The sequence below is a fragment of the Sinohyriopsis cumingii genome, chromosome 1 (assembly GCF_028554795.1).
Source record: "Sinohyriopsis cumingii isolate HCF-2022 chromosome 1, ASM2855479v2, whole genome shotgun sequence".
Taxonomy (NCBI): domain Eukaryota; kingdom Metazoa; phylum Mollusca; class Bivalvia; order Unionida; family Unionidae; genus Sinohyriopsis; species Sinohyriopsis cumingii.
In genome coordinates this window covers 110,729,035-110,756,184 of record NC_142961.1, presented here as the reverse complement: position 1 = coordinate 110,756,184, position 27,150 = coordinate 110,729,035, and the positions used below count along the sequence as shown (strand labels likewise).

The 27,150-nt window shown below is 35.1% G+C and overlaps 1 protein-coding gene across 4 annotated transcripts in view; it reads left to right on the top strand.

Moving 5' to 3' along the window:
• The first annotated feature begins 3,113 nt into the window (after positions 1-3,113).
• Positions 3,114-27,150, top strand: part of LOC149807600 (vacuolar protein sorting-associated protein 72 homolog) — a 36,982-nt gene continuing 12,945 nt past the window's right edge. The window contains exons 1-4 of one of the 4 annotated variants that reach the window (XM_089968631.1): positions 3,114-3,181; positions 11,381-11,550; positions 21,706-21,855; positions 23,996-24,101. In XM_089968631.1, coding sequence (XP_089824757.1) covers positions 11,440-11,550; positions 21,706-21,855; positions 23,996-24,101 — 367 coding nt within the window. In that variant the 5' untranslated portion in view covers positions 3,114-3,181; positions 11,381-11,439. Of the gene's footprint in view, positions 3,378-11,380; positions 11,551-21,705; positions 21,856-23,995; positions 24,102-27,150 lie in introns of all 4 variants that reach the window. The other 3 variants (XM_089968639.1, XM_089968622.1, XM_089968650.1) reach the window with 3 other exon arrangements.

Below are 27,150 nucleotides of genomic sequence, written 5' to 3'. Positions count from 1 at the left end.
GTTGCCAGAGTTTTGTGGTCGACTAATATTGTACTGGTCACTGTTAGGAAAATTAGAAGTATCCTTGGCAAACATCATTGATGGACCAGATGATCTTGTATAATCATCAGAATATCTTGCTAGACCAATTATTGTTGTAGCAACATCGACATCATTCTGAATCGATTCGATATTTTTTCCATCAATCATGTAGATAGCACTATCAAACAAGGCCATAATTCCGTTATTGACAAAACCGATTTTAACCTCAGGTCCGTATTCTGTGTTATCTGTTTTATAATTTCTCCTTCTACCTCAATAAATGCTTCAGCGGGCAGGAAATATCTACTTGTATCTTGAACCTGTAATTCAATTCGTCCTCGTTTATTTGGTTCGCGTGCGTCATAAGAATAATACTGATAATCACGCACTGATTCATTTTTAAGGACCGGTTCGTCTATGTCGAATGCTGGGTCGGATTCCCGTTTAAACATTTTATTATAAAAGTTATCGTCTAAAACGAAGACCACTTCCAGCCATCAAACTTGTGTTTATTTGTTCAGGATTTATCCCTTGATTTATCAAGGCTGTTAGTTTTTGATTTGCGGCTTCATTTATTACATTACTAACATTTGCAGGCATATCTGCGGTGGCTGGTAATTTTACTGGCGGAAGTGGACCTTTTTGGGTTCTGCGTATTAATCGTGCTAGTCTATCCTTGACTGATTGAAATGCTTTTCCGGCAAGGTCACCAACGGTTCCAACAGCTTTATCTTTAATAACATCAATGGCTTTCATCGATAATTGTTTTGCGATCGGTATTGCTTTAGGTGCCATCCTCGCAAATAAACCCTGAACAACATCGCCTAATCCGTTTCCATAAGTCATCCTGTATGCGGGTACTCGTGAATTTACCACCCTGACCATGACTGGTCTACGATGAGAATTGTGTACGATCATTTTATTTAATTAGTTATTTATTTAACTAGTCGCTGTCCACGAGTTCATCAATAAGTTCTCGATAGATGTGAATATCCATGATGCCACCGCGAAATAATCGCTGACAGATATCAGTCGCTTCATTAATTATTTCCGGAGAGTTATTCCCAGCACGTTTTCCTCCGATGAGAACTTCTATCCGTGTTACGTCATTGATGATATTATCAGGACAAGGAATAAAATTACCCCCCCCCCAAACCACTACCGGTTGCACCCGGGTAGGGTGATGGTTGTCTTCGTGGTCGAGATCGCTGCTTCATTGGTGTTAAAGTACTCTTTTTCATTTCATTAACTCGCTCAACAAAATCATCATATTCGCGCTTATATCTTTTAGTGATTTTTGGAATATCCTTATACTCACGAAATATCTTAGCGTTCCACTCGTGTTCTGGAGTGTTATAAAATTCTGGCTTTAGAAGATGATGAAGTAGTTGATATCCCGTTGCAGCAACAGCAGCAGGATCGGTCATAACTTGCATGTAACCCTGTTGAGAAAAATATTTAGTTTTTAATTCTGGTTTAGATAGATCCTCGACAATATTTTTAACATCTCCGATTTCAGCTCGTGTTTTGTCAGCAGATTCCATTGCTTCTTTGATTTGTTTTGGTAATTCCTCGATAACTTGCTGTGATGCTGTTGTAGCTTCAGCGATCTTTTTGGTTGGCTCAGTGATTGGTTTAAATAGTTCTTCTGCACCTGTCGCAAATTCAACTTGTGCTTGTTGTCGCGCTTGTAATTTTTGTCTTACACTATCTCGTACAGGAAGAAATTTTTTTATTGCTTCTAGTCGCTCTCGAGCTATTCTAGCGGAGTGTGCTTCTCCGATGTTGGTACACATTATTGTTAACTTAAATTTTTAATTCGCGGCAGCAGAAACGGCGACGACAAGCAAACCCGAAACATAAAGTGTTTAAAACAGCAGCAGAGAGGGCTAAACACCCCCGAGTGTTTTCGCAAGATAGACCCTTGTACCAAGAAATAGTTGTAAGGTAATTATTTTTCATGAGATAACTCTTCAAAGTCAGCAGAGAAGACCTATTTTGTCATGTTTTTCTGACTAGAAGGGTTTATTTTGTGAAAAATAATATCTCTGTCTAAAATGTTCTCGATAGAAGGCTCTGTTTAGCGAAATACCTTGTGGGATTCGCCCTCTCTGCTGCTTATCGCGTTATAAGTAATTTTTATTTATATCCTTCCACTATTTACATAATAATCATTCCTTGAATACGTTCTATGAATAAATGATCAGTTATTCAGACTTTGCAAATTTATTATTCTGATAGTCTTTAGGCAGGCATTATGAGAAAACTCTTTTGTACTTGAATAAATTTAGACTGCGCAGTCGTAATATATACAACACTTCTAGGTAAGAAATAAATCTATCGTTTTAAAACACACACACACACACACACACACACACACACACACACAACTTGAACTGAAATGTTAACTTCCCGATGAAGTAATTCGTTAGTTCAACACTGTAGCAAGACAAGAAAAATCTTGCGAAGACAAAGTCCATATGTAATATTGTGTACTGTCTGTATTATAATCAAAAGCACAACAGAGAGAGAGAGAGAGAGAGAGAGAGAGTTCTTGATACAAAATGGATTTTGATCCAATGTTTACAGAAATGACGTATCGTTGCGCAGAATTACCCGACGTGCAGAATTGACCGACATGGTGGGTAATTGCTAAACAGTATTAAGTCGTCGTAATTTAAGAAAGTCATTAAAAAAATACAATTTCAGACACATTTTCATAAACTAAACTTTTATATGCTTCTTTGTAATAGCATTACATGTGTGCAAATGTTGAATGAGTTATCTTTCAAATAAAAAGATCATTGGTGCACCCAACCGACGCGTTACTGGGCCATACTGGTTAACTTCTTTCTACGTCTTCCTTTTCATTTTAGAGCATGATTAAACATAAATGAACGGTCTCTTGAACTAAAGTTTATAAATGGGTGAAAGAAACTGACTTTTACTTTGATGTCAATGCGGAGAATTTAAAGCTACAAAGCTAACTGTCGATAGCTGAGAAAATAATTATGTTTTATAAAGTCATCATTTTTAACGGCGTACATTTGTTTCGGTTGGTTCGATCCGTTTCAGTTAATTGTCTCGTTTAAAAATACTTTAAAATATACCGGAAGTAAGAGTAATGAACATGATGGAGAATGCGTTTGATAATAGAGTGGTCATTTACTAGAATTGAAACGTGATTTCCGTTCGTTCTGTTTCATAATTTTTCGTTAATTTTTATCCCTGTTTTAATACTAGTATGAGAGATTGATGTTAGCTATAATTCTAATATGCTGCTCGGGACTTCTTGAACTGACATGTAGAACTTGAGGGTCCTTGTCAACACCGCTACAGTAGTGCTACGAACTATAGTAAGAAGCACCATAAGGCTCTAAAGAAATCGGGAACTAAGAACATATTTAAGAATTAAATAACATCACAAAAACATAAATGGTACTAATATAAATCGATAAATATTGATAACACTGGTTGTAATGGATACAAGCGTAATTTGAGTATCAGGAAAGACAACTCTGTCAAAGCTATGCCTAGTCCTACATCATAGTTGTAAGACCTTGACGCAGATATTTATGTTGTGGGCGTCAAGCACTAAAACAAAACCAACATGTGCTATGTCTTACATTGTAGGACTAGGCTATGCCCGACTGAAGTAAGGAATACATGTATGCTTATTAGTCTGTGTATGTAAGATAATCGATCCATAATCATCAGCACCAGGAAAACAACATTAATTCTGTTGTAATGTTATAAGTGACTGTCTCATCAGATTCTGCTGTGTGTCGAGTAGCCAGCATCATTTTCTATGTACAAAATTATTTATTAAGAACTCTAATATTTAACAACACATAAGTAGAAAATGGAGCCTGCACGTCATTAAATTTTCTTTTAAACATAAATTATTCACTTGCTTTTGCACTAAGAGTAAGAAACACTATAGTCTAACTCTACATCCCCATTTGTTTGTACCCCCCAACCGATTTAAAAAACGAAGACGTTTAATGTGATAATGTGCACAGAACTTAAGTCAATTGAATCATTGATTTATAATTTCTAACCGGACTATGACCAGAATGGCACTAATGCTGGCATCCCTTGCATCATTTCATGCTTAACAGACTTTCCATACTAACATGGCGCCATATTGCATACACTATAGGCAAGTTTATTTCCATCAGACAACATAATGACATAGTTCATCCTGTTCGGCAATCATTACGTTGAGAGTTTGGAATTATATCCCTTTGCACACATGAACATAGAAATTAAACTGCTTGCTAAATCCACGTGAAAGCAAATTTGTTGTTGTCATTATTTTTCTTTGCTTGATTCGACATTGTAAATATCGGAAAGCAGACGACTACTGTTTGTACATCTATAGTCGTGACACACCCATTTGATGAAAATGGACTTGTTCAGGAACTGGAAATGGATCCGTACATGTCCATCTGTTACATTGAAAACCTCCATTAAGCATGAAGCGCGCAGATGATCATGGTTTTAGTGCCACTCTATTCACAGTCAGGTTAGAAACTATAGGGGGTTTCACAGTTACAATGGAGTTACTGATTGTAGCACCTAAAATTACCTTCCTTAGCTCCAATGCACATGCCCACAAAAAATGTTCATTTCCGGATAGTTCATCGGTCTACACTTGGTTAGCGAAACATAAAGTCAATAAAGGAATGTATCTTAACTGTACTACATATCATTATTGTTAAACCAATGAATAAAGAATATATGTCAAACATTTTTGTTCATACTAGGATAATAATTATAGACATTAAATCAGATAAATAGATTCAGTGTCCATACTTACATTATATCAGATAATTAAATAATATTTACTTTCCATACTTAAATGATATCAAATAATTAAATTAAATACACTGTCCATACCTGATATTATAAATTCATTATCCATAATTTCAGATAATTTGAAGGAAAATTTTACTCTGCTCTCCGAATTTAAACATTTATTACACATTTTTGGTTATATAACCTTAACGAAAACAATCTCAACAATTTGCATTTTTCTTATGTTAATATATCCTTCTTTCTCAGTTATTTTTGCAAGGCTAATAGTTCGTTTATAATACGAGTTAAGAAAGTTATAACACAAGTTCGATAAGAAAATTATAACACGAATTCGATACGTCAGCTGATTTGTAATGCTGAATATTTGAAACCATGGGACACAGTATTTTAATGTATTCAGAGGAACTTAACAAAGCAATAATTACATTAGCTATCATAATGATAAAGGAGTGTAATTAATGCAGACAGAACATTTATTCATATTTGGGTGTAAATATCATACAATATTGAGATCAAATAACATGCCCAATGACTTTTTTTGGTGTTGTTTTATTTTCTTTTTGACTTTTGAAATGTCAAGTATCGAACGATACATGCAGTAACTGTCAGCATGATTTTTCTTTGCTGATGCGGACACCTAATAACTCTCAAATTTGCTGGGGTCTTTAGACAACATTTCTGATTACCACCAGATGTAAAATTGCAAACAGTATGATTTAAAAAAGAGACTGCTTGAAAGAATATACTCTACAAGTCAACAATAAATGGATGCTCGCAAATATTCATATTTGTTGTCTTTATCTATCAGTCACTCTTTCTTAGCATCATTCGAGGATATACATAGCCATGCACCAGATGAAAGAAGACATACATACATACAGACAAATAGGTGAGAGCCACAGATGTCCTATACATGCATAGTGTGTCTAACATTGATATTTCTCCAAATTGTTTACTCTAAAATTTCCAACCGTTCAAGGAAATAAAATAATCATCAAGGAGACTCGTACGTGCACCTGTCTGTTCAAGCGTGGTTGACATTTGTTCATTTTGACAAAAACTCAAGTTATTTCATGAAAAATATAATGAACATTATTAGAAAAGCAACAGTCTAAATCAATAATAATAAAAAACCTTAAGAAGTTAGAATTTTTTCTCGTCGTTCAACCTTCATTAACTGCTATGATTGAAGCTGTACAAAATAAACATATTTTCATTATTCTTCAAGCAAGATAAATTGCAAGAACTTTTTAGGCAGCAATACACTTTCACACAATGAAATAGTACAGACTAGAGCATAAGGTAGTAATGGAAAGATAATGAAGTTTTAAAATGGGCAGATAATATTTATTTGAAAGCTGGGAGCAGCGCAAGTTAGTGAAAAAAAGTAAAAGATGTACAAATAATTTATCAAATATTGATAGAATTTCTGTTTAAGATATTGAGATATCGATCCTGCTTGCATAATGTGAGTGGTCTGTCACATTTTCTTGATCTACATCTGCCATCTTAATTGATTGAACTATCCAGAAGTGAATTGCACTGATATGCCCTCTGGTGTTTTCAAGGGGAGATACTAACCGTGAAACGCCCTATAAATCAATGAATGAATTGACTAAGTTCCTTGCACTTTTTTATCACATTAAAGGTTTCTATTATTTAAATCGGTAGTGGGTACAAACAAACGGGTTTGTATTGTCAGACTATAAAGGGTATAATTTGGTACTGTGAATTTAAAAAAAAAAACTTTAGTGAAATTAAAATCATGAATAGTATTTACAATTAATAATTAACTATTGCTTTAAGATAATGGAATGTAAGAATGTACCTGTTTCACAATGCACAGTGATATTAATTTCAGCACTTGTGAAACTGCAAATGTTTATCCCATGCCTTGAAAACCAAATTCTTGTTTCATCACATTTCATGCATTTGTATATAGATAATTTGTATTGACATACAGCACAACACCATTCATTTGATACATACTGAACAATATTATTCTGTGTTCATATCTGTTCTGAGGTATGGAAGAGTCCATTTTCGATACTGCAAATAAATCAGGGAGGCAGCTGCATTTAGCTGAATAGAAAGTTGATCACTCCTTAATAAAAAATCAACTTTCCCACAGGTCATGGTTGCATAAAGAAATTTAATGTAAACACTGCATTGTTTTAGCATGCATTTAATGAGATTTGTTATGCCAGAGGTCTTGCAAGGATTTTAAAACTAGGAGTTCAGGACTCCTATTTTGGGAAAAACAGGAGTCCCACCAGCAAAAATTGCAGTCCCCTACCAGAAGCATATTAGGCATACCTTAAGTGGGTAAATTTCCAGACGAGTAGAACCAGTGGTTGCCACTGCGTTTAATTTTCTAACTTCTTTAAACCACTGACATATAGCTCTTGTTTGTCCATTAGAATGAGAGTGAATTGTCAGGCCATTTAAAGGTCTTATTCCAGGCACTAAGCTAGGTATCAAACATAGTGTTCCATGTGAAAAATCAGTTCTGGCAACTTCTAGCACTCTGCTGCCATTTAACCCCAAAATACTTATCCAAACTTGCAAACAGCATCTTGACTAACTCTCAACATGTCTTGATTTTGAGGTCACATGCACTACTGATTTAGCTACACTTGGAAACAAACACAATAATGAAAGCTAAAGTTGTTCATTTGGTGTGCTCTTATACACAAGTACATTACTGGGTATTTCTGCCTCTGAATTCAGTCTTTGTAAATATCAGCACATTTTCCCATCACTCTGCAGCTAGTCAAGTCTTTGAACTTGCCACCAAGCTATTGGGTCATGTTCTTCAGATGTACTTTTAAATGATAACATGTACATCTAGGGGTCTTTCAGCCACTGAATTTTCTCATAAATATCAGCACAGTTTAAATGATCAGTTGGTCAACACATTTTCCCACTCAGCACATGGTTGAAACAGGACTGGCGAGCCCTTGAATTTGCCATCCAGCAAATGCGTGCGTATGGAGGACTCCTGTATAAGTGATTTTCTGCATCTAAGATAAAAAAATTGCATCCAAATATGTATGATTGAGCGTTTCCAAGAGCTCTGTATGCTTTATTTTGATTCAAACGGTGTTGAAATACTTTGTTGCCAAAACAAATTAGTTACTTTTACCTACATTTAATGATGCTAACTTGAAAATTTGCTGAGCTACAGATGTTGATATCATTTGTAATACTCTCTGAAATGATCCTGTAATTTATTTTTATACAGAGGCTCTTTTCATCTACATGACGTTCTGTGAGTCCTAAATATATGACATCATTATATATATATATATATATATATATATATATATATATATATATATATATATATATCCATGGTGGTGGTTGTGGGTCTATGTCTTAATGAAGAAGTGAAGAATTACTTGTATAGATACAGTGATCTGTATTTTGATTTATTTTGCTTTGGTACAGTAGCATAAGTACATTCAGCAGCAACTATGAAAAGAAATTTACTGGAATTCATACCTTTACATACTTTTAGCCACAAGACTTGATAAATTGACAGAACAAAGTTTCATTCCCAGAATCTGTTCTTCTAATTAATACCAGTTCAAGACAGTTCTTTTCCTAGGGTTCACACAGTATTTCTATATCAGAAAATGGTTTTCCATAATGTGTTAGGGCATGTAGGTTGTAATTTAAAGTTAATTCTCATTTAGTTTTAGTGGGTCGGTGGTTCTTCCCAGGGGTTTCCCGGGTTCTTCCTCCACCATTAATACTGGCCACCATGCATAGCCTATCGTGTGCTGAAAAATGGCATTAAACCCCACAACAACAACAACAACATTTAGTTTTAATATAGCTTTTCCTGGTAATGTGTCTATATACTGTGCTGCACAGACCATATAAGATCCAATACTATCGTGAAATTTGATTGGTTCAATCCTTAAGTTGTCATTTCCATTGATAAATACACAGGTTTAATTACCAACAAGCGCCAGTTTGAGAATTTGTTAGTAATAACTGAAAACATCTTTCCTTCAGATCAGTGAATTTTGATGCAAGGCCTAGATAATTATTAACCCATTGTGGCTGATAATTTCTCTCCTCTTAGTTTTGTCGCATTTTGTATTTTTTGCTCCCACAAAGTCTGGTACATGTATATATCTTTTGGAGAAATAGTTACCTCAGACTAAGTGGCATCCTTAAGTTCATTCTTTCTGTATAGCTATGACAAATTCACTTGACAACTACTTTTAAAGCTATTTACATTTTTCTTTTAAATATAAACACAGCTCTTTAATTAGCATAATTGCTTCATTTAAAATACAGTATCACTTTTAGAAGTTGATTCTTTGTATAACCAATTAAAACTTAAACAATTATTAATGTCATTTAATCAGTTGATGAATCAGACTGACAATGACAACAGTAATGCCAATGTTGGTTGAACTAAGAATATATTTTCTTTATTCGCCTTGGTCAAAATTTATCAGACATATTTGTTTCATTAAAGAAAATATTCCACAGGTTAACCTATTTGGAAATCATTTGTTTTCATCACAGTTCAACCAAATGAAAAAGGTTGTTACAGATTTTGAAAAACCCAACCACATGATTGTGCAAGCTATACTTTGGTAAGGAAAAAGACATCATAGTAAGTTGAGTAAAATGAAAGTAATTTGGCTCCAGTCCATGGAACAGTGTCATAATAGGCTGTCAGCTATGTTTATCATCTGCAAAGGCTTATTACCTGTAGAACATTAGTCTGTGGCACATAATGCCCAGGTAAAATGGGTTTGTTGCACAATAATTTTCCTAATCCATACTGACTTTTCGATGCATTGTTTAATGGAGAGAAAAAAAAGCAGGGTCAATGGTTTCTAAACAAAACCATTGATGTCACACTTGCATGAAGTGATTTTTTGTGTGACAAGAAATCATATTTTTGCAAACTGAATGAAGCCCGTAAAAAAAGAAACCTCCATGAATAAGTACCCAGTATGGTACATTTTGATAACCAACCACTCATGGAAAATTTACTTGATAAAGTATCGATAGGGTACCTACCATATCAAAAGTTACGTCTATCATTGTGAAACCAAATATTGTTAGTACTGAAATAATTTTGATGGATCTTCTTAGATTGTGTCAGAAAACATAAGTTCCAGAAAAAAGAAGTTATGGTCAAGAAGTGTCCTGAAGTTACAAGGCATTTAAATAGTATTTTTCCCCAAAAATTTTTGTGTCAGAAAACATACAGTAAATATGGCAGCTCTGTATCTCTTTCTCGTGACTGTGTTATTGCACATGTGACAGGATATTGATATATCATTCAGTGTCAAATCTGTGTTATTACATACGTGACAGGACATTTATGTCATTCAGTGTCAAATCTGTGTTATTGCACACATGCGACAGGACATTTATATGTCATTCAGTGTCTATTTTGCGATCTTGCACACATAAGACATTTAGTTTTCATTTAGTGTTAGCTTTGTGTAATTGCATAGGTCTACCTTGTAATACAATCCTATCACTTATATCAACACTTATGTCGACATGACACCCATGTCGATGAAAATACAAAGTCATATGGGTTAGTATTACTGCCAAAAAAATGTATGCTTATGTCGACATAGAGATAGAAGATAACTGTACATGTTGACAGAATCCCTTGGTCCCAGCTTGAACAAATTCTTTGTTTTCTGATCATTTATTATTGACAAGCTGCCATTTCTGACTCGTAGTTTGCCCTCCAATTGTTTGTTGTTGCCGCCAATCAAGTATTTCAACCTTTTTTGTTACTTATCAAGGAAACTAACAACCATATTGGGGCCTAGAGTGGCAGAGTGGTCTAAAGCACTCTCTGTTACAGATCACTGCCATATCACCTGTGTGTGTGGGTTCAAGTCTTTGATTTGGCCAATGTGGGTTTGTGAGAAAGCTTGTCACTAGCATCTCGTGGGTCGGTGGTTCTTTCTGGGGTTTTCCAGGGTTCTTCCTCCACCATTAAAACTGGCCGCCATGTATAGCCTACCGTGTGCTGAAAAATGGCATTAAACCCTACAACAACAACAACAACAACAACAACCATATTAGCATAGATTATGTAAATGTTAAGGGAGAAATAATTCATGTCTGTGTTCATTGTAATAATTTATGCTCAGAATACCACATCTTTTATCCATTATTTTCTTCCGTTGTTTTTTTAATGAGATTTATTGATCATCCTATTTACTTACATAGAATGTAAGGAACATACACAAGGTATCGGGTTTGTATAAATTAACGTGTTTTTAGATGTTGTTCACAAAAACCATACTTGTAACTTGTGTATGCATTGTGAAGTTCATAATTTGACTGATGTGTAGGAAATGTGCAGATTTAGTAGTACATGTACCTGCAAATTCAAGTTACAAACAGTTTTTGAAAGGATTCAGTGGACTTCATCTATTAATGACTCTAGTTTTCTACTTAAATGTGGCCATAGAAAACCATTATTCACTTTGATCTGTTCCTTTATCAAAGCAACAACTATTATCTTTCTCTGTTTCAGCATTAAGCATTGTTTTGGATGAAATTTCTGGTGTGATTTGAACATTTAATGGTGGCACCATGGCTGCAACAAGAGAAAAGAGAAGCAATGCAGGCACAAAGATGTCACGCCTGCTAGAGGCAGAAGATGATGATGATTTCTACAAAACAACATATGGCGGCTTCAGTGAGGTAAACCTGTCATTTGTAGAAAATATGAGAAAGAGCATGTGCATGCTTCAGTGAGGTAAATCTATCATTTGCAGAAAATATGAGAAACAGCTCGTGCAAGCTTCAGTGAGGTAAATCTGTCATTTGTAGAAAATATTAATATCAGCACATGCAAGCTTCAGTGAGGTAAATCTGTCATTTGTAGAAAATATTAATATCAGCACATGCAAGCTTCAGTGAGGTAAATCTGTCATTTGTAGAAAATATTAATATCAGCACATGCAAGCTTCAGTGAGGTAAATCTGTCATTTGTAGAAAATATTAATATCAGCACATGCAAGCTTCAGTGAGGTAAATCTGTCATTTGTAGAAAATGTTAATATCAGCACATGCAAGCTTCAGTGAGGTAAATCTGTCATTTGTAGAAAATATTAATATCAGCACATGCAAGCTTCAGTGAGGTAAATCTGTCATTTGTAGAAAATATTAATATCAGCACATGCAAGCTTCAGTGAGGTAAATCTGTCATTTGTAGAAAATATTAATATCAGCACATGCAAGCTTCAGTGAGGTCAATCTGTCATTTGTAGAAAATATCAGTATCGGCACAGTTGTATTGGTTTCAAAATATTTTAGATTAGTATACTGGTTCAGGGCTCATACAAGCCTCTTAAATACTGTAGCTAATTTTGGTAACTAAATTGTCCAATAATTTACATCAGTGCAGAGCACCTGACACCTGGATCCCATCTCATATTATAAGTGAGTTGCCCATTGGGCCTATCACACATTTTATTTTATCTAATTTGCCTGAAAGAAACCTTAAACCCACCAATAAAATGGTGCATTTTTATTTTGAAATTCTGGAAAGACACTTGTAAATTATTAATGCTTGGCTCCCTATCTGTAAATCCCTCTACATTTTGTAGACTGTCTGCATAATTGTATCAAAAGTTATTACTTTTGTGTGTACAAAACGAAGCATGTTACCTTTGAATGGAAAACAGTGCTATTTTTGTTATTCATATTTCATTGGTTACCTATAAATAGCTTTCAGGGCTCATACAGACCTCTAAAATACTATTGCTAATTTTGTCACCAAATTTCTTTCTTAGTATTGTCTCGGTGTATTGGGAGATGGTTGGTACTCTCACACAAGCTAGCTATGAACATGAAGCTTCTGTTTTTACTGATTTATATTTTAAACAGAGATCAGTGCTTCTGCTTCATTTTTTTATTTTCAACTTGATCAAGAATCAAGGAGTTATGCATAGCATTCAGAAAGTGAAATTACTCCATGTCCCCCAGATGCTTTTCCCTACATACAGATCATGATGAAATTCAGACTGTACATTGACCTGAAGCATGGTCAGAAATCACAAAAGCAGAGATGTGTGCCGCACTTATTCCTAATTTATTATCTGAGAAGGAAAAACTTTTGAAATTGTTAGAAACTTAATTAGTTGTGAGGCCATATTCAGTAGAATGTGAAGGAGGGTTTGTTGACTGTAATATGACAAGAATAAGGTTTTATTTGACTTGAGTCCCTTTCAGCCATCATCAGGTTGGTCTTACATAATACAGCACTTGTCTGTTTGTTTTCATCGATCGGTTTTTGACTTTTTATTTTAACTGCATTTTCTTTTCAGTTTAGCTTTTCTTAAAATTTACCTATTTTGTTATGATTTCACTTTTTGGGTGGAGATGACTTTCAATATTTTTTTTTACTGGATATCATCAAAATGGGAAAGTATTCAATAAAAATTACTGGAAGTCATCAAAATGGAAAAATACAATTTCTGTGCAGATTAATTATCCCCATACATTTTTAGTGATTATGGATATTGTTTATCTATTTATTTCATACGATATCTCTTCCTTAGCTGGTGTTTGGAAATTCAAGAAAATTAGTAGTTACATTACCATGTTGGGCCCATCTGCGAAGTGAGAGGGTTGCTTTAGAGCTTTAGATCTCAAGGATGGGGTCATGGGTAATAAGTCACAGAAAATGTCAAATACAAAGACGGGACCTGGGGGACCAAGTGGTCTAAAGTGCTTGCCTTTACCGATTACTGCCATCTCACCTGTCTGTCTGTCTTGAATTTTCTGGCTCAGCCAATGTACTTATGTGGAAAAAGCTTGCTAGTAACTTCCCATGGGTTATTGGTTCTTCTCCACCAGTTAAACTGGCCACTATGTATAGCGCATCATTTGCTAGAAAATGGCATTTAACCAAAAACAACAACAAATGCAATGACAATTACATATATTGCTAGATCAAATTTCACCCGTGGAACTACAGTGGAATGACACATCTTATATGCAGAGGAGTTTGCATTATGATCCCATGGTCACTCTCTTGAGGGTAGGGGATGAGTACTGTCGGGTTGTGGGAGATGCATGTTTTAGAACATGCAGCGACAAACATAGGGATTTGTGATATTGGGGCCATCCATAGACTACATACACATGGAGGGGGTAACCCAAATACATATGCTTGCGTAAGGGGGGGGGGCTACTGATAATGTATGTACGCATAGGAAATGGGGGGGTGAAACCTCGATAATAATTTGTCTCATACATAACCTGTTTCACTGGGTTCAGTTGGCGTTTGAGATTTAGCGGACATTAGACAAACTTTTTAAAGTTATGCAGCTTATTTCTTTGATGCAGCCAGACATTCAGCGGCAGTGGACTATCTGTTTTATTAAACACATCAATATTATTAATCCTTCATCATTCCTGCATGGATTAAATATAGGCTGTTCTGTAGAATTGTGGTGTGTGTGTCAAGCATACATACGCAGGTGGGGTGTGTAAAAAAGTATGCATGTGTAGAGGGAGGGGTGAGTGGTCAAGCTTTGCCAGACTTTTGCATATGTACTAAATGGATGGCCCCTTAAGCAATTGTGGTTGTTCTAGTTATTGTTCTAGTTATTTATTTTGGCAACTGCATTTGATTACACATTGCTTTTAAATTTATGGCAAATATCCTGGAAAGGTAGAGGAACTAATTATTTGTATCTGTTATGGGTTAAATAATACACTTATTGATTCAGTTCATGATACCCAACCTGTGATATTATAATCATGAACACACATATCAACTGGATGTTTTTTTCTTCATCTTTTGAGGTCTGTCATTGGTTGGGTGGTGTTGTTTCATATATGTGTATTGTATTTCCAGTATGCATATTACAGACAGACATAGATTCTGTTCATATGCCATTTCATCTTTGACAAGATTAAAAAACAAATACTGTATTTACTGCATATGTTGGGACACGATAAAATTATTTTTTTTCCTGTCCCAGAACTTATGGTGAAACATTTTTTTCACTTTGGTCGTATGTCCCAAGACTTAAGAAATGAAATAAATTTGTATTGCATTTGTGCTTCCCCCCCCCCCCATGCACATTGCAATAAAATAGATAAACAAAACGCTTAATTGATAATAAAAACAAAGAAACTAACCTTGTGTTGTTATCATTTATTCCTTTTATCAACATGAGCATTAAAGAATAAAATATTTCCATGAAATCCGTATAAGTGGCATAGGCTTCCATGTTGTAGTGTGTATCAATTATGTCCGATACCACACACCACGTTGTTCATTAACATGAACATTGAGAAACTATTGTGCATGGTTGTGCTCAAAGGTTTGAACATGTTATCTGACTGAAAACTGATGCCAACAAAATCGCAAACAAGAGGGAACTTGTCAACCGATATCTTGAAGACGCCATACATGCATGACACAGTGTTGGGTGGAAAATAATCAAGACTGAATTATATCCAGGTCTACTGTATGATAGTATGTCGCAAATAAAAATCATCATTTGAAAACATATTCACTTGAGTGCAAGTGATAATCTTTTCACCAGCTCGGGTTACAAAATCATCCTTACTATTTACCCGCAGACATCAATGCTCCATTGTATTAATTGTAGCCACATATGCCAAGAACATACAAGCCCTGGTGGTGAATAAACATGACTGACAGCAAGCAGTTAACTTTTTCTTTGAACCTTCTGACAGGACATAAAAGACAAAAGGTTATTTTTATTACAAAACAAGCCGATCTCAGAAGTAGAAATACAATACACATATATGAAACAATACCACCCATTGTTTTTGTTGTAAAGGATATCAATACAAAGGTTATGTTATTGCAAAGCAAGCCGACATCAGAAGCTGACTATGGATTCTGTGAAGTGAGCAGGTTTTTTTGTTTGTTGCATATACAAAGACGGCTGAGATATGGAAGTAAACTTGGGTTCATTTTCAACTTTATTCACAGGAATTTTGAAAATAAATTGAAACAATGGAGCAGATTTTAAAGTGACACAATATAGTGCTTTGTGCACAGATGTTTATGACCCAGCAATATTTGGAGAAAATAAAATCATGTGATGAATTCGTTAAGGCCAGAAGAGAAGCAAACAATTTCGCAAACGAGAGGGAAATAATCAACCGATGTTAGGTGCAAAATAGCCAAGATTAATTTGTGTCCAGGTCTAATGTATGACAGTATCTCACAAATAAAAATCATTATTTGAAGACACATTCACTTGAGTGCAAGTGACAATCTTTTCGCTAGCGCGGGTTACAAAAGTATCATTACTATTTACCCGCAGACACCAGTGTACCTTTGTATTAGTTATTACTACAGATGCCAAGCACATAGAAGCCCTGGTGGTAAATAAACACAACTGGCAGCGAGCAGTAAACTTCTTCTTTGAATTTACTGACAGGACATCAAAGACAAAGGTTATTTTTATTACAAAGCAAGCCGATTTTGGACTTGGAAGCCGAATTTTTTTAAAAGGATATCAATACAAAGATTATTTTATTTTGAAAAGCAAGCTAACCTCAGAAGCCGACTATGGATTCTTTTAAGTGTGCCAAATTTTTTTATTTTTTTAGCTTTGAATATAAAAGGACAGCCGAGATATGGAAGCTAACTTTGGTTCCTTTCCACAGCTATTCACGAAAATTTTGAAAATAAAGTGAAACAATGGAACAGTTTTTAAAGTTACACAATATAGTGCTTCGTGCCTGAACATCGATGACCCAGCATTATCCAGAAGATTTAGAGAAAATAAAATCATGTGATGAATTCGTGAAGGCCAGAAGAGAAACAGATCATTTTGCTGACAATATGATCATTAACATGGATGAAACTCTAGTGTACTTTGATCACATTCCTGGATGGACTGACGATAAGATGGGCATCAAAAGTGTGAGAATTAGCAAGACTAGTGCAGATTTGAAAAATCTGACTTTTGCCCTTGCAGTTTCCGCTTCAGGTGGTGTGTTGCCTCTAACGATTTTTCACGGTATGAGAAAGCTAAAAAAAAAATATTCATGTTCCAAAAGAATAGATCATACATGTGCAGGAGAAGGTTTGTGTTGATGAGATGCTGCTGCAGTGGATTTTTATCTCAAGAACACAGTTTTATATTTTTTTAAATAAAATTTCAGCTGGAGTGCAATTTCCGACATGTAACTTTCGAATGATTTAAAAGGTGTCCCACAACTTACGATTCAAGAAAAACGATGTGTCTCAGAACATACAGTGCACAAAAAATTACTTTTAAAATTAATTTATGGTGTCCCAACAAATACGGTCTCCCAACATATACGGTAAATACAGTACTTCTAAAACATGCTACTAGTTAGTTGTTGTTGGTTTAATTAAACTTTTAGGCAATTTCAGGCTGTCCCATTTGATCCGAGACAGGACTCTGCTTGGTTATCATGCTCTTTGTTTCACACTGCGTAATTGCTTCAAAAGCATCTTGTTTCATGTCTTCACTTAAATTTGGAAGGCATTGCAGCCTTATCTTCAATAAATTAGAAATAGAGCATTTACCTCTTGCAAGGAAAATCTTATATAGAATAAATCTGACTTTGGGAATGGGGATGACTAACAACCATATCCATCATATTGTACTCACTGTATATGCAAAACAACTACCATGGCCTCAAGCTCTTGTTCCTGTCAGTGAGAAAAGAAATTATTGACAACACCGACATGCTTTCAAGAAATTCAGAAGGTGACTATAACTCATGTGGTTCGGAATCTGATCTCTTGCCAATTCTGTGCCAAGTGTTTCTTTATCCCGTTGGCACATATATCACTGTAAGAAGAGACATTTCAAACTTGTTTCCATGTATGACTTAAACACTTTACAGATCATTTAATAGCCACTTTTACAAGAAGCTTATCTGTTGCTTTGTATCTATTTTGATCGAGTTTTGATGCAATGCTTCTGGTGGATCACTCAGTTTATAAGCTACAATTAGTTCTGATTGGTGGTTATTGTTTTACCCTGGGCTTGAACAAACAATAACCACCAATCAGAATTTAATGCAAGATATCACTGCATAACACACCAGAATTGTAGCCTTCAGATTCAATCCAAGTAGACAAGATAAGAAGCAACAAAAAAGCATTGCATATAAGAGGTTATTAAATGATCAGTCAAGTAATTAAATCAGAAAGTGAAGAACAAGTCTGGAATGTCTCCATTATGCTGATACATGTTATCAGTGGCTGAACATACTGATGGGATGAAATAATTAGCATGGAATGGGGGGGTAGATTTCAAACCATATGAGTCAACTTATCTTAATTTGTAGAAGGTAAGTGGATGTTGTCAGTATTTATTATTTTTAATGACAGAAATGAGTACATAAGCTTGCCACAGATAATCTCAGATGAAGTCTCAAATTGAAGAATTATTAGGCAAACAACTAATAAATATTCATGAGGATTAAATTAACTTACAGAGGGTAAGTATTGTTTTATATCAATCACCTTCACCTCTTGTATTGATATGGGTATCAAGATGGAAGAGATATCAATCATTTAATCTTTTTACCTCTAGTAACTACCCTGTATACATGTACCCAATAAACGTGTATCATTGCCATCAGAACTGTATTGTTGAATATATATTTATGTTGTACTAACTCTAGAATAAGTTAAAATCGCATAACAGTAATAGAAACTATGAATGTTTATTTGTATATTCATTTGGTTAAAAAGTTTGCAAAGGGCACAGGGGTGCATTCCACTTTGAAGAACTTAAATTTGTAATAAAAGACACATTTTTCATGTGAAAACTCGATGTTTTTGGTCATATCTCATGATGATATTAGTTTGTAAAATAAGAAAATTCTTTGCTACGTTGCTGAAAAGATTACCATATATCTCTACTCATGTATAAGCCGAATAAGTTAGGAAACAATAAAGCCCAGGAAGAAGGGGGTGGTTGGCTTATCCATGGACCAATGTCTAAACTTAACAGATTATAAGTCTTCTTGTTGACTACTGTAATGGCTATAAATCTTGGGACAAAAAAATAATTTTTTCTGTGTCATAAGACATATGCATGTAAAAAAATATTTAATTTTTGGTGTCCCGAAACTTATTTAACTGTTATAAAGTACTATGATTGATTTTGTTATTATTTTACATGTACTTATTTTCTGATTTCTCCAACACAAAATTAAATAAAGGTAAATACAGACTTCATAATTTGTGGCCAGTTAATTTTACACGAGAGACCAGGCTGAACTATAATGTACAGTACTTACACAGTGCAAAGCATGCATAGCGTCGCTTAAATCCTTACTTATTCCCAAACATATTAGATACAGATTTTGCTTTATTCATTGTTTCAACCAAATTGCATTCTTCTAGATAACATTTAAGCTAGTCTTTAATAGCTATTTCATTTACATTGAATCACGCTTTCACAAGTTACTCATTTTCAATGATTTAAGCGATTCTACAAACTGAAGTAATATTTATGAAAAGGTATGCACGTTTAATAGTACAAGGCACATAACCAGCACAGCTTACATGTTCACGTAGTGTGGTAATAATAAAGACTAAAATTCTCATTATAGATCAACTAAGATCATCATCTATCTACTTTAGTTTTGTGTTTTGGCTGAACAACATCATAACTTTCCGCAGATTGGAAAGCCTGATGTTTCAGCATCTCCTTTGTTGATAGTTGTTTTGATTTGTCTTTCTTTTTCCGACAGCAGTACAGGCCAGTTAATCAGTAAAACCCTGAAACTGGCTTGTTTTAAGAGGGAATTTTGACCAGCAACTGTTCCAGTACATTGATGTGTAATTCCATAATATTAGCATGATTACCATAGTTTTGTAAAGCGGGGTGTAAGGCATACCTGTAGACTTTTCAAAATCCAAGTAGGGAGACTGAATACAAAAATAGGGAGATTGGGACCTAAAATCAGGAGGTTTTTCATTTCATTTTTAAAGCCTTGGTTTCACTCAATATTGACCGAACCTCTGGGTCCAACATGCTTGAAATTCGCAAAGGATGCACCGTTTTTCCCTGTGATACCCCTTATTTTCCCCCAGGACATAACCTGTTTTCATATTCTGGTCAACTGTGACCAAACTGCACAATAGCTAAAGGTTAGTCTTAAATAAACAAGCAACAAAGCCAGAGCGACTAATTAAAAGTTTATCCTGCTTATCGATGCAACTATTTTGTGAAAACAACTGGCCCTCCGTCATAATTCAAAGAAACCATCTTCTACACTATTGTGTGTTATGCAAGCACCAGCAATTGATTGGAAAATAAAGGATTCCCAATTTTGTTGAACTAAAGGTACCTAAATAGGCAGTCTCATGGTACTGTACATGTGGCAACTATTTTCCCTTCGTATATCCAACCTTATTTCCTTATTGTCAACTCGTAAGGCATTTAGTATTGTTTGCTATAAAACATATGTATTCTGAATTAGTTGTTTGAAGATACATGCTGCCTGTTATGTATTTTCATTCCTTCTTTTAATTTAACAATGGTAATTAACATTCGTATATATAAAATCTACAACTCAGCTTTTATGGCATTAGCATAATTTTTTAAGCATTATTTCTGAAACTTCATTATTGTATTTTGGAGATATCATTAATGTTTAGTGCAGTGGTGCCCATAATTCAATTCCAAGGGATGTACATCCTTCAGCGGAATGTACTTCATTCAGAGCATGTTCAAACTTACAATGTACATGCGCTGGCGCCATTATATAAATATGTTCATTAGCCTAATTGAGAGTGATGAAATCAAACATTTTTGTTGTTCATTGTGTTGTCATACTGAATCACATTTGAAGGAGTTAGGTATTTACAATTTCAAGGCAAAATAAAAATGTAATTACTGGTTCAGTGATATAAAATGTCCAATGCAATAATGCATAAACAAAGAATCGAGTCAAAAGGGAGAAGTAGTGTTGCAGCAACTCGCAAATGCTCAGTTCTTGTCATCATTCGATCAAATTATTCACAAATCTAATTAGGCAGAAACAGTAAGAAAACATAAAATTAAATACTTTTCAATGAAGTTTATACCATTTCTTTTTAATAATCATAGATGCCAACCCGAGAGAAGTATATGTGTAATTGATGTTAATACAAGTTTGCCTAAATAAATGCATTTAGAACTTATTGCTTGCATCTTATGATGTCACAGAGTTGTGGGTCAGCTTATATGCCAGTCATGCACTTTTTAGTGTTTATACCTATTCAGTTTGGTGGGGGTTGACTTATATGTAAGGGGGCTTAGATGGTAGTAACTAGTTATTTAAAACAAAGCAGCATATACCCTATTATAAGTAATTAAATTATTTCCCAGTGTTGGACCTAACTCCTTGCTCCACAAACCCTTAAGGTGTGGATTTAAACACTTAAACCACTCAGAAGTTTTACAAGTCATCTTTTAGTCATACAGTTCAGCCCATATTATGTGATACTCTATTTAGCCAGATTTTCTCCATTCTGTTTCCTCAAAATATTTCAGCTAAATATACACCAATACAGAATTCATTATGTAAATCTCCTGAAACTCAAACTCTTGTGAAAACCTGTACATGACCCTCATGTTTCGTAAAAGCACTATTTACATAGCATGAAGGACTAAGTGGGATTCTAAGTTCCTAAATTCTAGGTGGAATCCTGCCTTTGAGTTTGATATTCAAAGTTCTACTCTGTTAGGGTTTGATGTCTGTGTTGAGATTATACCTCTGTAGTATTATTGGTAAGTTTCATACCAATATATGTGTGGACAATGAAGTAGTGCAACTGAAATTAAAAGGCCGTGTTAAACACTTAATATGATTGGTTTGCAGGAAGCTGATGATATTGATTACCATACGGAGGATTCAGAATCGGAAGACACTGATTCAGACATCAGCATCGATGAGAATGATGAGGTGAAAAGTGATGTGGACGAGGATGAACCAAAAAGAAAGAGGGGAGTGGTGACCAAGGCATATAAGGTACATGTCTGGTAGTGTGGTCATATAGGAGAGTGAAAGAGAAAATACTACACAGTTCTGTTACAGTAGAACCTGTCTTGAAAGACCACCTCTTCTGCCAAAAAAATATTGGTGTCTCAAGACAGGTGGTCTCTCATAACAGGTAATAGCACTATTTAGTCAATAAATCTGTGCATGGAGATCCTGGTCTTTCAAAACAGGTGGTCTCATAGCAGAGGTCTCTCAAGACAGGTTTTACTCTTATTTGTATTTTGGTTATAACCTTCCCTCCCCCCATATTCATGCAGTACAATAGTCTTAATAAATAATTTGTGTCTTCAGAGATTCTTGTATATTTTGACAAAGGAATATTTTCACATTTTTAACTTTATAGTACAATTGTCTTGGAAGTATGATGAAACATGTTACTCCCTTTATTGAGGATCATTGAGGAAATGAATATTTTCTCTGAAAAATCCTTGCATCTTGACATCATAATTACCATGTTGAACAAAGAAAGGACATCATTTCTGTATTTCATGTGCCACACTGTCAGTGTGGTCTTTTCTTTGACAGTCAGTAGGGATTAAGTAGAGGATTTATTTTGCAGTCTGTACTGACTTGACAGATGTAATATAATAGCAGAAAAATTTATGAATGATGTGGAAATTTTAGGATTTGTCCAACAGTGAAAAATATTTTCCATATTTCACAGCATTTTTGTTTTCATGAAGGAATAATAATAATGCTGAGTCAGGTTTTGTTCTCATTTCATGCTTTTAGTTTTATAAAATAAACTTGTCAAGAATGTAACACAAAACTATGACACATGTACCCATGCTTCATGAATTTGTAAAATATGTTAGTGTAGTTTTGCACTACACTTCCAATCTACTGTTCATGTATTTTGCACGTTTTGCATGGTCTCATTGTAATATAGAATATAAAAACAATAAATACACCACCTTTTTGTCACTTCCATTTTAAGTAACTATGCCTGGGAAGAAATGTTGTAAAAATCAAAGGTTATTTCTGGATGACCAGCTTTGAAAATCTGGTTGCCAAGCCTATTTATTTGGTTGCCCAGTAAATTACTGCAGTTGTAATCAAATAGCATATGGTGGTTGATGGAACAGGCATTGGTGGTCTGTTCATTTTGCTTTGATAGGTAGATACATGTAAATTTATTGATTTGTAAATTTTGGGTGAGAAACACTTTATGACCACCACAGGGTTTGGTGCTTGTCTGAACGATGACTGAGCAAGCATCTGTTGGCTGTCATTAACCCTGGATTGAACATCAGTTGTACGCATGATGCATTGAAGACAAATAAAAATATGACTTAGTGGCATTTTTATATTTAGTTCAACAATAATTTGGTTAACAATTTTCAGGTTTCTAAGGAGTTAACTTCTTCAAAAAATAAGCAAGATACATTTTGTCTTCAAGAATACATCATATATTGTCAAATCATTAAAGAAAATGCTTGTTTATTTTGGCACTAAGGCTTTGTAGTGCATACAGATATTGGTGAAGCTACTGTCAAATATTTAGAAACATTCCAGGACTATGCTACATCTGAATTTGTGTTGTAACGAAGCATGTTGTACGTGGATTTCACTGTGTATTGATAGTTGGAAATCCCAAGTGATGAATGCCATATGCATTGTCAGTTTATATAGAGTTATTATACAGTCAGGTTCTCAGTACTTTCTATCTCACCATCCAGAGCTAAGTACTTTTCGGTCAGGGGAAGAACTTGAAGAGATATCCAGGATCCCAGTCTGACATGTTGCCAGTTCTCATACATGTGAGACCGACAGCTCTGAAATTGACATTTAAAAAAATCAAACCCCATCTCTACACCACCCCCTCCAGCTGCACTCCCAGGAGTGTGATAAACAAAATTCCAACACTGTTTGCACAATCTGTGCTAAAAGGACTATATTTTCGGCTCTCGTTCATGCATGTAATTTTTCATGTAGAAATGTATGTAGGTGGATAGGTCAGTCCTGCTCTTTTTTCATTTGTTGTTGTTGGAATGAACATTATCAGGTTGCAGAGAATATCCAATCAGAATGGTTTCATTTGTTGCATATTATTTGATGCAGTGGTAATCCTGAAATATTTATAGCATTACAAGTTACTTCTCTTAAACAGGAACCAGCCAATAAACCTAATGATGATACTGAGAGAAAACCAAAGGAAAAGAAGAAGAAGAAGTCCTCAGAATGGTCATCGGTCCAGATATACCATTCTCCACAAGGTAATATTTGTCCCTACCACCCAAAAAATCATGCCCAAACTAGCCTATGTATTGTTTATGGGCAAGTCAGTTTAGTACAATTGCTTCATCACTAAATGGTCTGTCATATCCTGATGAGCTGTGAAACAGCAACCAGGCAATTACTGAGTCAATCAACCTCAGTTGTATTGAGCACATTTTATATAATTCCATTGACTTCAATCCCTGCAAGAGTGGTTGTATAGAATGTGCACTCCTGCATTTTAACATAGGGGACTAGATGCATGAGACATGGTGGTTAATATGCCAGATTCGTGACTTAAAGGGTGCAGGTTTGAATCCAACCCTTGGACCATATGGTACTATGGTGCATTATTGGGTAAGGCACTTTACTCCAATTTGCTTTTGTCTCAACAACCTACTGGTGTTTCTCTGCCTTAAAGCACCACACCAGATCAAATCCATGGACTTTAATGAAGCTTTTCACAAGGTTATATGATGTGTGTTGGCTTCACTGTTGTCTCCCCCTACATACTGCAACGCTGTATTATTGCGGGCTCTATATTATCGCGACAAATAGGATTTTCCGATTAATTTTGGACATGCATCGTCTTGCGGTTGTTTACATATGTAAAGCTGTTCCCAGTAAGGACGCAAATATCTTACAGCACAATTTCCTCCAAAATATCAACATTTTTTTATAAGTTTACAATGAAGAAGAATGAATATCACTTTTTTGTAAAGTGCATGCATTTATGTTGATCATCATAAAACTTTGTCGAACTTGCGCTACCTATATTGGCTTTGATTATGAAATATACTTGGTGTATCGTCTGATGTTTGATGATTATAGGTCATATACTGATGGTGACATACATATCCTTACAAGGTTAAGGTTGCAATTTCATTGCATGGTAGCCAATATGGACCAGAATTTACAAAATGTTGCTTATGATCATGCTTCTCATATGTAGAATATAATAACAACTAAACTTTCTTAAAATCAGTATAATTTCAGTAATACTATTAATAATAGTTGTTATATTTTTACATTTCTTTGCCCATATTGCATTTAAAATTGATATTAAGGTAAATAACAATTGCTTTTAATTTGTTGTTGTTGTTGTAGGTTTAACGCCATTTTTCAGCACGCGATATGCTATACGTGGCTGCCAGTATTAATGGTGGAGGAAGAACCCGGGAAATCTCTGGAAAGAACCACCAGCCCTCGAGAAACTTCTGGCAAGCTTTCTCACATACCCACATTGGCCGAATCCGAGACTCAAACCCACGCAGAGGTGAGATGGCAGTGATCTGTAACGGAGAGCGCTTTAGACCACTCAGCCACTCAGGACCCCCATTTGATTTGTAATGTTGTTCATTGATTTACACTTGAATTACATTTGTTTGTTTAATTTTATCATTGGATCCTTTTGTTTATTGTGGAAATATGCCAGTATAAGCATGGACATTTCTTCTTATAGGTAAGTTTTATTTTATGTTTATTATAATACCTGCATGCTACCGTACGTAAGTTTGGCAAATACTGTGATAATATAGAGTTGTTCCCCCATGGTGTGTTAATCTGGGTCAGCCACCATATGCTGTTTTATTTACATTTACAAGCTTCGATTGACAAAGATTTTTTATAGGAATAGAGAAAGGGAAAGTCATTGGAACTTTACAAATTATATGTAAGGAGCAAAACAGTATTAATATGTACCAATAAGAACATTAAGTACTGCGATAATACAGCATTCTGGGCTATGCTTGTTCAGCTTATCAGTCTGGTACATTAGAATGAAAGGTTGCACAATTGTTTTCTTCTTCCGTAGGACACTGTTTGAGAAGCAAATATATGTAGGAAATGAATCAGTTTAAAGAATATTTATATTTCTTTTATTTAAAGTATAACAGTTTTCACTTTGTGTCGAAACAATAGCAGAAATAAAAATATGGATCTTTGGGGCAAGTGAAATCCTAGACCAGGTAAGTGATTTGATAAATCCACTTGCTATGGGCTTGTGTCTGAAACAAAGTGTCTTTGCGCAAAGTCTGTACAGTATGCCAATGGTTCAGAACAAAACTGGTCCTGATCTGACCTCCAACAAGGCTGCCACCGATGGCCATCATGAAAGTCTTGTTATCTCAGTTCCTCTTGAACAGATGGTCAGATCATCAGCATATGATTTTCACAAACACGTGTTACTGTTTGTAGTAAGTTCATAGGAGTTCAGTTGGTAGGGTGTCATACTCGTACTCTAAGGGTCACTGACTCTGGCCTGCCTGTGTTAGCTGCCTCATTGTGTCCTTGGTAATGTCCTCAATAGTTTGCAAGCAATGGGACCTATTAACATTGACCTTAATACAAGTTAGGGCATGAGATGGTGAGGGAGACAAATTTGCTTAATACTTATGGGATGCAGGTGGGTGTGCAGTGCTGGCAACTTTTGTTGATATGAGAATTATAGTCTCCCATTCCCACACAAATATTTGTACAGTGGATTTAACTACTGATGGATAGAGATCTTAGTCAGTTAAAGTTAATAAATTGATGACAGACTTGTAATACAAGTCAAGTTGACATGCAGTACTCATATATTCTTTCATTAAGAAAGTTGGAGTTGCCTCCCTCTCAGTATCAGACAGCGTGGATCAATCATTAGCAAGCACAGATGAAATGTAGTTTCATTGCTAGAATTACAGTCAAAACCATTGGAGACAAACCCATTATTGCACTAGTTAATTCCACAAGATGGTGGATTTTAATGTCACCATGCACATCTTCATCAATACCATATGGCAATGTCTGAGGACAACTCCATGTCACTTGTACTAAAAGTCACGCACAACAAATACACTGTTCCAGGACACTGCAACCAGACACTGTATTTTCACTCAAATACTTTCTGCAATATGTAGTTGTTTCTAAATAGAGTGGTGTTGATATTGCTACTCAGTATTGCCAACACAGTGGCTATCTTCATAAATCTTGCCGTGGCTACTCCTCTGAACACATTTTCACTAAAACCAAAATGCGGTATGTATTTGGTTCTTTTTATTAAAATGA